At 37.2% G+C, this 15,498-nt stretch overlaps 1 protein-coding gene across 1 annotated transcript; it reads left to right on the forward strand.

Annotated features, from left to right (window-relative positions):
* The first annotated feature begins 5,339 nt into the window (after nucleotides 1-5,339).
* On the forward strand, nucleotides 5,340-11,499 carry ZFP42 (ZFP42 zinc finger protein). The gene is made up of 2 exons (XM_069572817.1): nucleotides 5,340-5,681; nucleotides 9,902-11,499. The coding sequence occupies exon 2, from the start codon at nucleotides 9,997-9,999 to the stop codon at nucleotides 10,897-10,899; it is 903 nt and encodes a 300-aa protein (XP_069428918.1). The 5' UTR covers nucleotides 5,340-5,681; nucleotides 9,902-9,996; the 3' UTR covers nucleotides 10,900-11,499.
* The last annotated feature ends 3,999 nt before the right edge of the window (nucleotides 11,500-15,498 follow it).

The following is a 15,498-nucleotide window of genomic DNA, read 5'->3' on the forward strand; positions in this document are numbered from 1 at the left end:
GATGCAAACTATTACCTTAGAAGGGATAAACAAGGTCCTAATGTATAGCACATGGAACTGTATTCAAAATTCTGTGATAAATCATCACAGAAAAGAACACTGAAAAAAGAATGTGTATAAGTGAGCACCTAAGTCAGGCTGCTGTACAGCAGAGACTGGCACATTGTAAATCAACTATACTTCAATAAATAAATAAAACAAAGACTGTACGAATCACTGATGTTTACATATTTACCCACAGTGACCCACTTCTAACCATATATGTAAACAAATTATTTAGAGTTGCATCTTTCAAATGTTTTCAGCAATGACAAAATGCTCACACACTGATTCCAAGTCAGTTTGAACAATCTAAATTTAAATCTTAAAACGCCAAAAAAAAAAAAAAAAGACTATATATGACTGTGTAGCCCGGGACTATTTTTTAATACATTTTTCTTTGCCCAAATAAGGGCAGAACCAGCATTATTCACAGGCTGACATTCATCATTTATTCTCATAATTTTTAATACAAAAACAGAAACCATTGTTCTGGTTTTATTGTTCTACCATATTCCTTTTCAGAACATATAGACCTTAAAAAGCCTGGAGCTTCCAATGTGTCACAATGATTTTCTCCTGCACAGATGTGTTTTACTGGTTTTCTACTTATCACATTACACATACCAGAAAAACTTCTAAAGGTAATGTTAAATGGCTGATTATATCATATAGAATACACTCCCTAAAAGCCAAGTCATGTCTGACTCTGCAACTCCATGGACTGTAGCCTGCCAGGCTCCTCTGTCCACGGGATTTCCCAGGCAAAAATACTGGAGTGGGTTTTCATGCTCTTCTCCAAGAGATCTTCCCAACCCAGGGATCGAACTTGGGTCTCCTGCAATTACAGGCAGATTCTTTACTGTTTGAGCCACCAAGGAATCCCAATTCTATGCAGGGAGAGATGAAACTGAGTTTCCAAAAGAAGTAAAAAATAAAAAACTAATAAAAAAAAAATTAAAAAAAAAATAAAAACAAAACATTAAAAAAAATAAAAAATAAAATCATGGGAAAAAAAAAAAAAAAGAAGTTTCCTGAGAGGTGGCAAGTCTTGATTTGAGTCTTAAGAGAGATATAAGCTGGAATCAATTTTGGGGTGAATTTTATGGGAGAGGTGATATTAAAGAGGATATTCTAAGGCAAAAATTACATTTTCTGGACTAGAACTGGGGTTACATTGTGGAGTTTATGTCTGTGCCTCAACTATGTTCTAAATACAAAAAGGCCTCTGGATTGGATCAGAACAAAAAATTTTTTAAGGAACTGTTGGGAAAAAAATGGTGAAGTCCAAATAAAGTCTGGAATTTGGTTAACAGTATTATACCAATATTGATTGCTTCATTTTGCTAAATGTACACTGTTCACATAAGATGTTAACATTAAGAGAAACTGGGTGAAAAGATATACAAGAATGACCTGTACTATCTTTGCAACTCTTCCATAAACCTCAAAATATCTCAAAATAAGAAAGCTAAAAGAGAAAACACATCTGAGGTTGACTCCTAAATTTTTATGGGAAAAAATGAGAAATTACATAAAGTAAGACAGATCAAGCAAGATCAAAGCTAATCAACGATCAAGCTAGATCAAAATTTCAAGCTCTAAAATTTTTCTCCAGGTTAACCCAATTTTAATTCTTTAATAGGAAAGGAGTTATGTGGACAGTTCACCTTATACTGCCCAGTAATAACATTCATGAGTCACTGTCAAGGACTGAGGAGAATCTGTAGTCTAAAAAATCGCCTTTAGCTCCTGCATTGAAGCCCACTGTTCAATGCTCACAGAGGAAATGAAACATGACAATATTTATGTGGTTACAGTTTTCATCTAAAGAGTGTAAGACTGTTGAAAATAAACAAGATTTTGATACAAGTCTCATTCAGCTCAGGGTGAAGTACCAAACTGCATCCACTTAGATTTTCTTTTTAATGTAGAATTTTTCACCCATTTTGTGGCCCCCGTGCCCCACTAACCCCTCGATACTCAGCCTGGTAAAGGGAGTCAAATGATACAAACTTCTAATTATAAAATAAGTTCTAGAAATGTAATGGTGACTATATTTATAAATATTGCATGTGTATTTGAAAGTTGCTAAGAGAATAGATCTTAAAAGTTCTTATCACTAGAAACAAAATTTTGTAACTTTGTGTGTTGATGGAAGTTAACTAGACTTATTATGCTGATCATTTTGCAATATATACATATATCAAATCATTATGCTGTGCACCTGCAACTAATGTTATATGTTAATCACATATATTTTTAATGTAGTCAAAGTGTGCCTGAATATGCCCTCATAAACATCATGATCTACTAAGATATCAAATTTCAAGGAGAAACATATATTATTAACTGACTTTTTTGGAATGGAAACTCTAAAAAGACATTTTAAAAGCTCTTTAAACAACTGACTGAACTTGGAAAATTAACTTTACCTTTAAACTTTGTATCATGATAGCAAGAGTCAGGTTCTAAACTCTGGCCCATAAACTAATACCTCTGTGACTTTCAGTAAGGCATTTGTCATTACTGACTTCCCATTTCCTTATCCATAAAATGGGTAATAACAATTCATAAGCTTTCTATCAAAATCAAATAAGTATGTAAAAGAGCATTATAAATTACTGAAAATAATAACGCAAGAGGCTTTTTATGAAAGCTATACCCATGCAGTTTGTAAAATACCATAATATAAAATGCTGTATCTCAAAGAATTAAGCACACTCAAGTTCTGAGTTTAGCTCCTTACTGGTGTGTAAACTTCTTTTGTGCCTCAGAATTCTTAAGTTAAAATATTAGTAAAGTGATAGTGATGATGTTAGTAACCATTTTATAAATTTGATTTTGAGATAAAATGAGACAATGCATGTAAAACATTTAATTCGCTAAGTCAAACAGAGATAGACTGAAACTCCAACAATGAAACAACATTCTACAAGTTTAAAGTTAATATGCATTGACTATATATGACACATGTTTTCTTAAAATATTCCATTCCCGTTTCTCTTGGCATAAATATCTAACTTCTTTTCCATGACTTAACAAGGCCTGGGGGTCTGGCACTGCACATCCCCTCTAGTCCCCCTTGCCTTCATAAGTATTCTGTCTATTCTGAGAGCGATCTCTGCTCTTGGCTGACTACCAGATTCCAGCACTGTAGGGAAATCTTCCTCAACTTCCAGATTGTCACAGTCTCCTACTCTGGGCTCTGGTGACATCCAAAACCTATCCTTCATTGTCCTAACAGCAGCCTGAATTTCAATATTTACAAAGCATGATTATTTAGTTCTCTTTATTTAAATTTTTGGTATTGTGCTCATCATGAATTTTTGCACTAATTTTATTTGCTGAATACTGCATTAAAATATTATCAATCTTAAATACTGAATTTGGGGGCATCCCTGAAATATTTCTGCAGAAACCAATAAGTTACATGCCTTGCCCTATTTTCGGCCCTGCAGCTCCAGTCTGAAAATCCCAGGAGGCCAGGGCCACAGATCCCCAGGACCCGTAACAGCAGCTTGACTGAGGGAGAAACTTACATATGTGTAGAGTGAACTACAGCATATTTGCAGTTTTCAAATCCTAAGGTTTTTTTTGGACAATATTTGTTGATAACAGAAATAAGCTGTCAAAGTAAAAACAAATTTTAAAAACCACCTAAAATGTTATTTGTAGAAGAATTACTATGACTAAAGCCCCAGCAATCCAAAAAGCCACTTGTTTTCATCCACCACCCTCTTTGTATCAATTTCAAAAGGCAGCCCAATTTTGTTTCCGGATTTAATTGGATCCCTAGCTCATTTTGAAGAAATTCAATTTTCCTTGAGCTGGGTTCATATGACAACAGACAAGTTCCTTCTTTTTGATTTACTTCTCTAGGGCCATGGAAAGGAAAGCTAAAACAAAATGGGATCAAAATAATTTATGGAAGAGGTATAGTGTGAAATGTAAATTTAGATTTTCTAAACATGTAGGCTCCAGTTTACATGCAGAGTTACATTCATACAAATCAAGTGACCAGACTGAATCAGTAGTGGGGAAGGAGATTATAATTTAATCTAGTTGATTGTATGCACTGTCTCAAAGGTTAAGGGGGTGAAAACAAGAAAGGTGTAGTATGGCAAATAAGATGCCAGAAGTAGGTGGGAAAAAAAAAGAATCTTCAGCTTTACTTACATGTGTGTATGTGTGTCTATTACTCTATATACGTCATCCTATATGTACTATATACATTACATCAATATACAACAGATACGCAATATTGTGATATTATCATTTATTTATATTTTGTTTAGCATAAGTATCATTTAGATATGTAAATGATGATAATGACAGTTTATATAGAGAGACAGCCTCCAGTGAGGAAAAGGACTTTCAAGGACCAATGATACTGCCATTTAAAGGCTTGGAAAGAATGTTCTTCTCGGATTCTTTGGCTCCTTGAAGTTGTATTTCTTATTGAAACACAAAATGTTAACATTTCTATCACACACACACAGACATCTGATTCAAACCTGCTCGGAGAACTTGCCTGCAGTTTCTAGAGACCACAGCGGTGCATCCCAAAGAACGAGAGAGAAGTAGATTCTCACAATCCCTGTCTTCAGAAATTCACCTGCAAATAAAAATATTTCCAGGTAAGGAGCTAAGAAAGTCTTAACATAATTTTGATATCAAACAGATGGGGACCTGGTGTGGCCTACTGGGGAAGATGGGGGAATAATCCATTTTTTAAAAAGTCATTATTGCCCCAATAATCTCCAATAATGATCTCCAATTTTTCTCACTGGTTTTTATTCTAAAGCAGACAAAAAAAAGTGGAGAACTGCTCCCAGATATACACGTGAAAAATGTTAAGAGGCTTTTAAACATTGACTTGGTTTTTGTTTTAATGATCTGTGTACTTATACAAATTATTAAACTTCACTAGACCATAGCCAATGCTGAGCGTGGACTGACCGGTACTTTCAAAGTGAGTTATCTTCAGAGACAAGGAGAGTCGCATAATGGCTGGAAAAGACTCACAGGCATTTTTCGGAGACCGAGGGTAGGGTGAGATCTGGGATGAAGTCTGGGGGAAGGTAAGAGAAAGCACAAGGAAAGGCGTGGTGTTCGTTTGGAGGGGTGAAACTGCCTCCTGGTAAATGGATTTTCTTTCACTGACAAAGAATTTCCTAAATTTGATTCTACTTATTTGTTCAGTAGAGATTTACTGAGTGCCTACTTCTTGCTAAAACTGGGCGGTAGGGATTCAGAGGTTTTTCCCACGTGGCAGAGGGGTGAGGGGCAGGGGTGGGGTGGGGAGTCGGCCCTGGCCCTGGGCTCCCGGTTGAAGGTGACCTAGGCAGGCAGTCAGGCGGCCAAAACCTACCTGAGTCACACCCACCTCCACGCCCACCGCTGCTTGATCCCTCAACCTTCCTGGGGGTAGGTACGGCCTTCCTCCTAAATTCGACTAATCAATGCAGAGTTGAAAAGTAGGTGTAACCTGTGACCATCCAAAGGAGGGTGGATCCAACCCTTGGAGCATAAAGCACATTGATTTTAACCTGTGTGGGGAGCTCTAGTAGCAGTTTTTTCTACATTTTTACCTTCGAAAGGACTTGGAATAGGCGACAGAGTGCTTCGCGGTAGCATGGGTAAGTACCGTTCAGTGGAACTGCTCTTTTTCAGCTGTTGGAGAAGGGGTATGTGTTTAGGATGGATTTTAAACTGTATCCCTATCAAAAAAATTTTTGAAAATCACGAATGGGAACTGTTTTGTCATCCTAGAACCAGGTGGGGAGTGGACCTTGGCCGGTAGACTTCAGTGTTTAAACGGCCTTAATCTACAGCTGTTTCGGGCCAGCCACTGGCCTCAAACTTTCCAACCAAAGTAGGAAAGTAAATACACTCTCAAGAAAACAGATGCCTGGTTGAAATTTCCTTGAAATTGCATTTTTAAATTTTGTTTCAAAACGATATTGCTTTCATTGCAAGAAACGGCTAGGTCTATTTTATGCTAACACTTTTAAATTATTATAAAGAGAGTAAACTTATTTTCCCTTTCTTTCCTCTTCAATTATCTCTGTAAATGGCACTGCCATCCACCCAATGGCTTGAGCAAAAAATTAGTCTCCTCGCTCATTCTTGATTCCTGTTCTCTCACCCTCTTCATCCAACCCGACAGCAAATTGAAAGGCCATCTCCACTTTCCCTCTCTCTTCATTTCTCCTCCATTGCCAGCACAAGCTCCAAACCTCCAACATTCTTTTCCTAGACTACTAAAAAGCCTAAGGGATTTTTTTCCTGCTTTCCCTCTTGCCTGCCTTAATCCATTCTTCACAAATCGGCCTGAGCAGTCTTTCCCCCTAAATCAGAGCATGCTAATTTCCTTCTTTGAAAGAAACCCCTTAATGGCTCCCCTCGGTTCGGGAACTACCCGCAAATGGCTCCCTCCTGCACATCCCCAACCTTCTCTCTGACCTCTGTGGCCTCCGCCCGCCATTTTGTGTAACAAGCATGGCTTTCTTTCCATCCAGCAAGCTAATCCCTTTGTGCTTTCTGCTGCAGCTTGAAAAGAACACTCTCCTTCCACCTTTCAGCTGACTAATCTTTTTCAGATGCTTCGTCTAATGCTTCCTTGGAAGCCTTTGCAGATATTCATTTTAAAAGATAGCCTCCTCCATTTTTCCTCTTTTGGTTTCGTTTCGTAGCGTTTTTCTCAACCGGAAACTATTTACCATCTTATAAAAACTTTATTTACATTTCTATCACACACAGATAGAGGTTCCATGAAAACCAGGGGCTTTGTATCTTTTCTGCTGCCTTAAGAGTCAGCTCTGGGGGAATTCCCTGACAGCCTAGTGGTTAGGACTCCATGCTTTCCCTTCCCTGCCATGAGCCCAGTTCGATCCCTGGTAGGAGAACTGAGATACAGTAAGCCATGCGGTGCAGCCAAAACACAGATTATTTTAAAAGCGTCAGCACCTAACAATGTTTGCTACTAAATATTTATCGAATGACTGAATAAGTAAATGATGTACTTTGGAAGTAATTACATCACAATTTGAGAAATAGAAAATATAATATTTAGTCTCATGCCATTAAGTAATACGTGTAACAACCAGATTTTGTCTTCATACCACGCTTAACCAGTACTACCACCGGAGTGGATGTAGTTGAGCATCAACAGGAGTGTTCTCATAATAAATTACCATTTCAATTTATACAGCGTTCTCACAAGCTTGCATATTGTGAGAAATGGCATGGTCACAGATCTGACAAATAATCTTACTTTAGAAGTTGAGTGCTGTACACATTAGCACCACTGATTGGCAACTTTTTCTCCTAGTAAATTTATTTTTTATAGGATTGCTAGATGAGGTATTACCAGTCTGATGACTAAATGTATATTCATCAATTAGTTCTTATACAATTAAGATATAATGTATACATCATTATACAAAACTAGTGAGTGCTGGGGCATGTGGATAAGACACAGCCTTAGAGCTTTCCAATTGGTAGGAAAAACAGATCTGAGATAGTAAGAACCAAGGGGCTCTGGCCAGTGTGCAGTAGGAAGCTAGGAGAGCATTTAGCTTAGAGACTTGAATAGAGATTGAGAATCAAGGAAAGCGGGCCTGAGCAAATGCTGTTTTTAAGTAGAGATTTTTAATTCTTGGTAAATAGCTTGGTATTTATCCTAGTTTCTTTGGGGTGGGGGGAGATATAATTGATTACAGTAATATTATGTAAGTTACAGATATACATATGAGGCTAGGTAGTATTTTGTTGAGAGGAAAGAGCAAACACTTTACAAAAGGAGAGTTTATTTGGCTGGAAATTAAATAGGAGAGCTGGAGATGGCAAGAGATAAGTTTGTAGAGAAAAGCTGGAATCAAATGAATTGCAGCTACTTTAAATGAGCTGATTGAGGGAGTGGGCTATTGTGGTCTTTCCTACTTTAGGTCTGTCACTAGTGTTTTGCTCCAAAAATGCTATATTCACTAATATAAAATGAAACAAAAATTATTTTTTAGCTATGAGAGCAAGATTTTGTTAGGCAAATATTCCTGGATACAGTCTCCTTGATTGGACAGAATAAATAATACTTATACCATTAACTTTATTATTAGGACTATAACATATATAAACAGCTTCATAGTATTTTTTAAAAGGCATGTTTAAAAATAACCACCTCAAAAAAATCAAGATATTTATTTTTGGCAAAAGAAAAACATGCAATAAAAACAAAACATGCACTTCAGTTGATAAAGGAAGAGTTTTAAATAAGTATATAGTATAGAAATATATATTTATTACATTTAAACCTCTTCCCTGAGCAATTTATTTATAAATATGACATACTTATATATAAATGCTTAAGACATTTAAAAATCCTCCCTTAGCAATTTAAAAATATCATATAACATTTATATTTGGTGTGTGTGTATGTGTATGGCTAAGGCATGCAGGATCTTAGTTCCCCAATTAAGAATCAAACCCTCACCCCCTGCATTGGAAGCATGGAGTCTTAACTACTAAACCATGAGGGAAATCCCCATTTATATATGTTTTATACAGATAAGTAAATTTATATAATACATACATAGTTTATATATTGTTATATATTTACACATTATTTATTTATACATACATAAGTAAAGATACATTATAAAGTATACAAATATACTTTAGTATATATTAGTATATACTAAATGTATATATTTAGTATATATATACTGAATATATATATATACTAAATATATACATACTAAAGTATATTAAATGTATATTTACTTTATACATAAACATGTATGTGTGTGTATATAGTGTTTAAGAAGACATGAAAGCATGTTTCGTTTTCATTCTGTGTATTATTTTACCAAAAGTAAATGACACAAAATTTTGAGGTGGTATTTTTTAATATGGCTATTTAAAAATAAGCAGTTAATTTTCATTCCGGTACTTACACATTTGCTCCTTTTTAAAAAGCACTTGATTTTTGTTCCTACAGCAGGACATCAGGCTAAAATTAACAGATCTTATAAAAGATCTTTAGATCCTTTGCTTAATTGCTAAACAATTGTAACAATTAAATAAAAGGCTCTTAGGAAGAATATAATCATGCCGTAACTCTCATAATGCTACTTTTAGATTTTTTTAAAAAATGATCAAAAACCATTTGGGGCCAAATTCCCCTGTGCCTTTATTTTGACTTGCACTGATAGGAGACGGGAATGTGTGGATCTCATGTGGTTTGTTCTCTGTATCTGCATCTTCTAGAACAAAGGTGGGCAAGCTACAGCCACACACCGAATCAGTCTCTGCTGTAAACTGCCCATCCTCCACGTACTGTCTATGGCTGCTTCCATGCCACAGTGAGAGTTGAATAGCTATGACACAGGCCTGCAGGACCCACAAAGCTTAAATCTGTCTCATTACAGAAAAAGTTTGCTGCCTTTGGTCTAGAAGAGTACCTGGCACTTAGCAGGATCCTATATTTACTTACAGAATGAATATAAAAGTGAACTAACAGTAGCTCACATGAGCGGTCAGCATTTGCTCTATGCCATGAAGTGCGCTGAGCACTTTAAATGCAGATCATGAGTGCCCAGTAGACGCTAGCTGATCAATTAGAAAGGTCTGATAACATGTGGGGGGTAACCAGGAAAGAAATGGTTATGATCCAAGTCTTACGTACTTCACAACTAACTCTCTTACTCTCTTGGAGAATTAGTCAAAGATGTAAATGTAGTGATTCTATCATTAGAAAGTGAGTTCTAGGCCATTTTTTGAGGTCATTTTCTGATCATGGCTCAAATTGAGACTATATTAATTGGAATATATTTCACCTAATGACTGCTGTCTTAAACAGGTGCTTGCTGAAGACAATTCAGGCTGATCACTCCTACCCAGAAGTGGTTGATCTATCCTGGTGTAAACCTTCAAAGAGGGAACTAACAGGACACCATGGACCAGCAGCGGAAGAAAAGGGGAACAACACCTAGCCAGAAAGGCCTGGGTAGAAGAGCTGCCCGTACAGACAAGTCACTGCCAGCCCAGCAGGAACCTCCTGACACGACACGGATCTTATGTGATGAGGATGTGTGCTATGAGACTAGCTTCCGGGTTGTCGAAGATGATACGTTCTCTGACTGTTACATAGAATGCATAATAAGAGGTGAGTTTTCTGAACCTATCGTGGAAGAGGACCCACTCCTTCAGTCCTTTGAACGTCTGAAAGACGGATCAGAACAAGACCTTTCTCAACAGGTTCTTGTGGCAAGCTCACTTCTTGAATGTTCTTTGGAATATATGAAAAGGGATGCAAAACAAGAATTTCCTCAACAGATGATTGGAGAGAATCCACTTCTTGAGTTTTCTGAGTACAAGACAAGCAAGAAGCTTCTTCCGGGAGGAATACCCAACATGGACTTTTCAGAACCTAAACAGCTCACAGGATGTACTAGAAGGAGGCCAAATACAAAGAAAGGATATGGTGCTCCTGAAAGCTATGTTTGTCCTCACGACGGATGCATAAGAGAGTTCAAGAATAAAACATCCCTGAGGAAGCATCTTCGAGTTCATAGTCCCCGAGATCATGTGTGTGCAGAATGTGGGAAAGCCTTCAAGGAGAGTACAAAGCTAAAAAGACATTTTCTGGTTCATACTGGAGAGAGGCCATTTCCGTGCACTTTTGAAGGGTGCGGAAAACGCTTTTCCCTGTCCTTCAACTTGCGTACACACGTGCGCATCCACACTGGGGAGAAACCTTTTGTGTGTCCTTTTGTAGGCTGTCGCAGAAAATTTATTCAGTCGAATAACATGAAAGCCCACCTCTTGACTCATGCAAAGGCCAATATGAGTCTGTGAGAAAAGATTAAAAAATAATCATTAAACAGGAGGAGCATATATTAACTAAAGAGTTACTGGGAACAAATATGCCTCATTGATAATTGGTTCAGGAAACAATTTTAAAATCAATATTGCAACCCTCAAGCCATTTTTTTTATTTTTTATGTTACTAAGATGCTCCTCTAGTCTGAGGTATTATTTTAGAACTTTGTGTAGAATTACAGCGTGCTTCTAACAGTAAGGTCAGTAATGAACTTACTTAAAAAGCATAATCCTTAATACCTTAACAAATTGGATTTTTGGATATGAGACTTAATATCTCATGCTATAAATAAGAAATTGACTTACTTTTTCACTTTGTAGTTTTCAGTCATTTAGCTTTTTCCTTTTAGGAGTATACTTCTTAATACAAGTGATAATTCTAGAGAATGAAAATTTTGCAATAGATTTTCAATAAATTAATGCATAGTTAAAATTTGTCAAGTTAAGCATATTGTTTAATCATCTTATTTTTATGATTGTGTCAAACCATGTTAATCATAGTAAATAGCTGATGATGTCAATCCATTTGAATCCATTTTAGATATTTTTAAATAAAAGGAAATAAAACCCTAGAAATGTATTAAATCTGTATTAAAAAATCAAAGAAGTGTGCATTAAAAAGATATCATTTAGCTGTCTTCCAAATTAGCAAAACATGGTAAAAATTGATTGTTTAGTGTCAGTGAGGTGTAGGGGGGAAGTTACTCTCCTACATGGTCGGTTAAGGGATAAAAAGCCATTTGGGGAGGGGTGCACTAGCCAGTTTTCTGGAACTGCCGTAACAGTACCACCAACTGGGTGACTTAAACAGATATTTGTTGTCTCATAGTTCTGGAGCTAGAAGTTCCAAGAAAGGTATTGGCAGTATTGGTTCCTTCCTAGGGTTGTGAAGACAGACTCCGTTCCAGATGTCTTATTGGCTTGAAGGTGACTGTCTTCTGGGTTACATGACATCTGCCTGTATCTTCACATCATCTTCCCTCTGCATGCCTGTGTTCAGATTTCCTCTTAAAAGCATATCAGACAGACTAGATCAGAACCCACCCTGATGATGCCCTCACTGTAACTTGGTCTATAAAGATTACTATCTCCAAATGAGGTTACATTCCTAGGTACTGGGTGTTAGGATTTCAACATGGATTTTTGATGGTGCACAGTTCAAACCATAATGAGTGTTTTTTTTAGGCCAAATATTTTCTAGAATTCCACTTTACAGAATATGTGCACTAATGTAGATAATTTGTTCAAAGATGTTGACTAAAACATGTTTTAACAGTAGTCTGATTCATAATACAAATGTCCATTAAAAGGGAACAAGTTGCATAAATCTTTATTCAGTAGGAAATGTACAAATATCCTTAAAGGAAGCTAGGCTATAAAGGGAAAGAAAGAGGTCCACAGCCAGAGGGAAGCCACAGGAGGAAGTATGTACCATAAACAACTTTTCAGGGGGAAAAAAGTCAACACAAAATATAAACATACCAAATTTAAAGTTAATCTTGCTTTTAGAAATGCCAAAAATAAAACTATATGTGCTTTTTTTTTCAAATCAAGGGCTTTCATTTTTACTTAAGAACAAGCTACTACTACTGTGGTGGTGGTGTAGTTGCAACGTTGTGTCCAACTCTTGCAATCCCACGGACTGTAGCCTCGCCAGGCTCCTCTGTCCATGGGATTCTCCAGGCGAGAATACTGGAATGGGTTGCCATTTCCTTCTCCAGAGGATCTTCCTCACCCAGGAATTGAACCCAGGTCTCCTGCATTGCAGGCAGATTCTGTACTGACTGAACTATGAAGGAAGCTTCAATAGGACTAGGTAAAAGGCAGGATTAAATAGAGAGCGGTCAAGACTAGAGAAATTCAATGGCAAAGTTTAGGCTGTAAACTTGAGAGCTGGGACTCGGAACATCAGGAAGGATCCCCTGTGTGTGCAGGCTGGTCTCCTTCAGAGATGACTCTTTCTGGAGCTGAAGGGGCCAAAATCTCAGTGTTTACATGTAAATGTACAAGGAGCATCAGCCTGAGAAAGTGTCTATCTGGATTCCAAGACTAAGTTAAATTCTGATCTGAGAGTAGGAAATTACTTGGCTAGCCTCCTAACTGTTCTTGTTTGTCCTTTATGTCTCCAGATACTGGCATTTTACAAACCCTAAATCCTGATCAATAACTAAATCCCACACTGATATTTGGATTCATAGCATGTAATCCTTTGTTTTTTAATTTATTTAATGGCCAAACACAGTTAAAGTTAACACTACAGAAATACACTCTACAAAAAACTGTGGTATCACTGTAATATATGGGGCATAATTAGTTAGCACTTAATAAATTATGGAATGAATAAATGTATAAAAATGTACCTTAATGTGTTTTTTAAAAATTAATTACAGGGCTTCCCTTGTGGCTCAGTGGTAAAGAATCTGTCCGCCAATGCAGGAGACTCAGGTTCAATGTCTGATCCAGGAGGATCCCACATGTTGCGGAGCAACTAAGCCTGTGCTCTGGAGCCCTGGAGCCGCAACTACTGAGTGCACGCGTCCCAGGGTCTATGCTCGGCAACAAGGGAAGCCACTGCAGCGAGGAGCCCCCGCATTATACTGAGAGAGCAGTCCCTGCTCCACAACTAGGGAAAGCCTGTGCGCACCAACAAAGACCCAGGACAGCCAAAAAAGGAGTAGATAAATTTCTTTTCAATTAAATGTCACCAAAATTATATGTATTTTAAAACAGCTAGTAAAACACTTACTTGATTTTACATGAAATCTGGTTACACCAAAATAAAGGTGGAAACTAGAGAAGGGTTTAATTACCTATGCATATGTCAACTCTTACTCCCCCAAAGTAATCACTACACAAAAGAGCTTTTTTTTTAATGGCCATTTTTGTTAATAGTCAAAATTATCTGAAATCCCATATCTTTTTTTTTGTCTTCCTCTAAAAGGGACAGGAGATTGAGGGTCTGTTCAACTCCTAACATCTTAGATAATGAAGAACTATCTTGCTTGAGAATTATATCAACCAAGGCTGTGATTACATAGTTAACGTGTTAAACCACTTACATTCCTACTTTATCATACTCTCTTGATACGATATGTGCCCACGTCTCCCAAACAGTCATATCTGATTTCTGTATTTCACCTTAGCTACACTGTGCACTGGTGGACATAGGATTTTCCTTATATTCTATCCAGAAAGAACTCGGCAAAAAAATTGTCAGATTCTTATGTTACTTTCCTGCCAAATATGCATGTGCAGAAATCTTTGTGTGCTTATGTTTTAATTACCTAATGCACTAGCTCTGACTGAATAAATTGCATGATTACATCCTACATTGGACACAGAACACTGCAAGTTATATTAAAAAGCTATTATATTTGCAACTCTGAGCAAGAGACTATAATTAAAAGGCAATTGGATGAAATTAGCTCTGAGAGTACAAGAGTTTAAGTAGGATTTGGTAAATGAACATTAACGGTTAACATGTGCTTTTTATTAGGTCTTTTGCTTCTTTTCTCTATGACCCAAAGGTTGAATTTCTTTCATGTCAATGGATCAGACATGTGAAAACACCTGCACAAAGCTATGCTTTACAATGTGGCTAAACTTATATCCATTAAAAAAAGCCAAAATAACTTTTGTGACTTCAGTAAATCAAGGTATTAGGTGAGCCAGAATGATACCCTGGGCATTGATAAACTATTTTTAATACTCCTAAGATCTCAGGTATGTGTCATAAAAGGCAAACTACATGCTTCCTGCAACTGCATGTGTTGATAATAAAATACACATGCAGAAATCAAAGAAATACAACTTTAGCGAATTTTGATTATCATGGCCATTAAATATTTTAGAAGTTATTAAAGTAATGCAGGACAGGGAAGCCTGGCATGCTGTAGTCCATGAGGTAACAAAGAGTCAGACATGACTTAGAGACTGAACAACAACAATAACAAAAGGTATACACAACAGATGGAATAGCACCTCGTCTTTATCTAAGACAGCCAACACATTTGCAGACTGCTGAGGACTTAGCGTGGTACTTACTAATACTTGGTAGGGGGCAGTGGAAACCTCTATGCTTATCAAATATATATGCCTAAAAGATTTTATGGCAGTTTAGGGATGACTGCAAATTCTGCTACTCTTCCAACTGAGAGTTGGGATCTATGATCCTTTATCTTGAGTCTCTGCTTGGTCTGCTTTGATCAACAGGGTGTGGTATAATTGATGCTATAATAGCTAAGCCTACTTCAGGCCTAGCCTCTAAGAGACCTGGTAGCTACTGCCTTGTTCTTGCCGAAACCAACTGTCATCTTAAGAAGCACGATTACTTGAAGACCACCATCCCAGAAAACCAGCAGAACTGCAACAGGAGCTGATGCAAGCTGTATGCACAGGCCCAGCGGGACAAGATATGGAGACAGTAAGGCAAAGGAGTCATGACGTGCCAGGGATTCAAATCAAAGAGCCATCTTGGAAGGATCACCCTGCCACACTCACCCCAGGCGACACCAAATCAACTGTAGGGCCTAGACGGCCCTTTTCCAAATTTCTCACCCACAGAAGGATGAGAAA

The sequence above is a fragment of the Ovis canadensis genome, chromosome 26 (genome assembly GCF_042477335.2).
Source record: "Ovis canadensis isolate MfBH-ARS-UI-01 breed Bighorn chromosome 26, ARS-UI_OviCan_v2, whole genome shotgun sequence".
Lineage (NCBI taxonomy): Eukaryota > Metazoa > Chordata > Mammalia > Artiodactyla > Bovidae > Ovis > Ovis canadensis.

Bases quoted from the DNA above. Each gene is read 5' to 3' on its own strand.
- ZFP42 (XM_069572817.1), top strand. From the start codon at position 9,997: ATGGACCAGCAGCGGAAGAAAAGGGGAACAACACCTAGCCAGAAAGGC.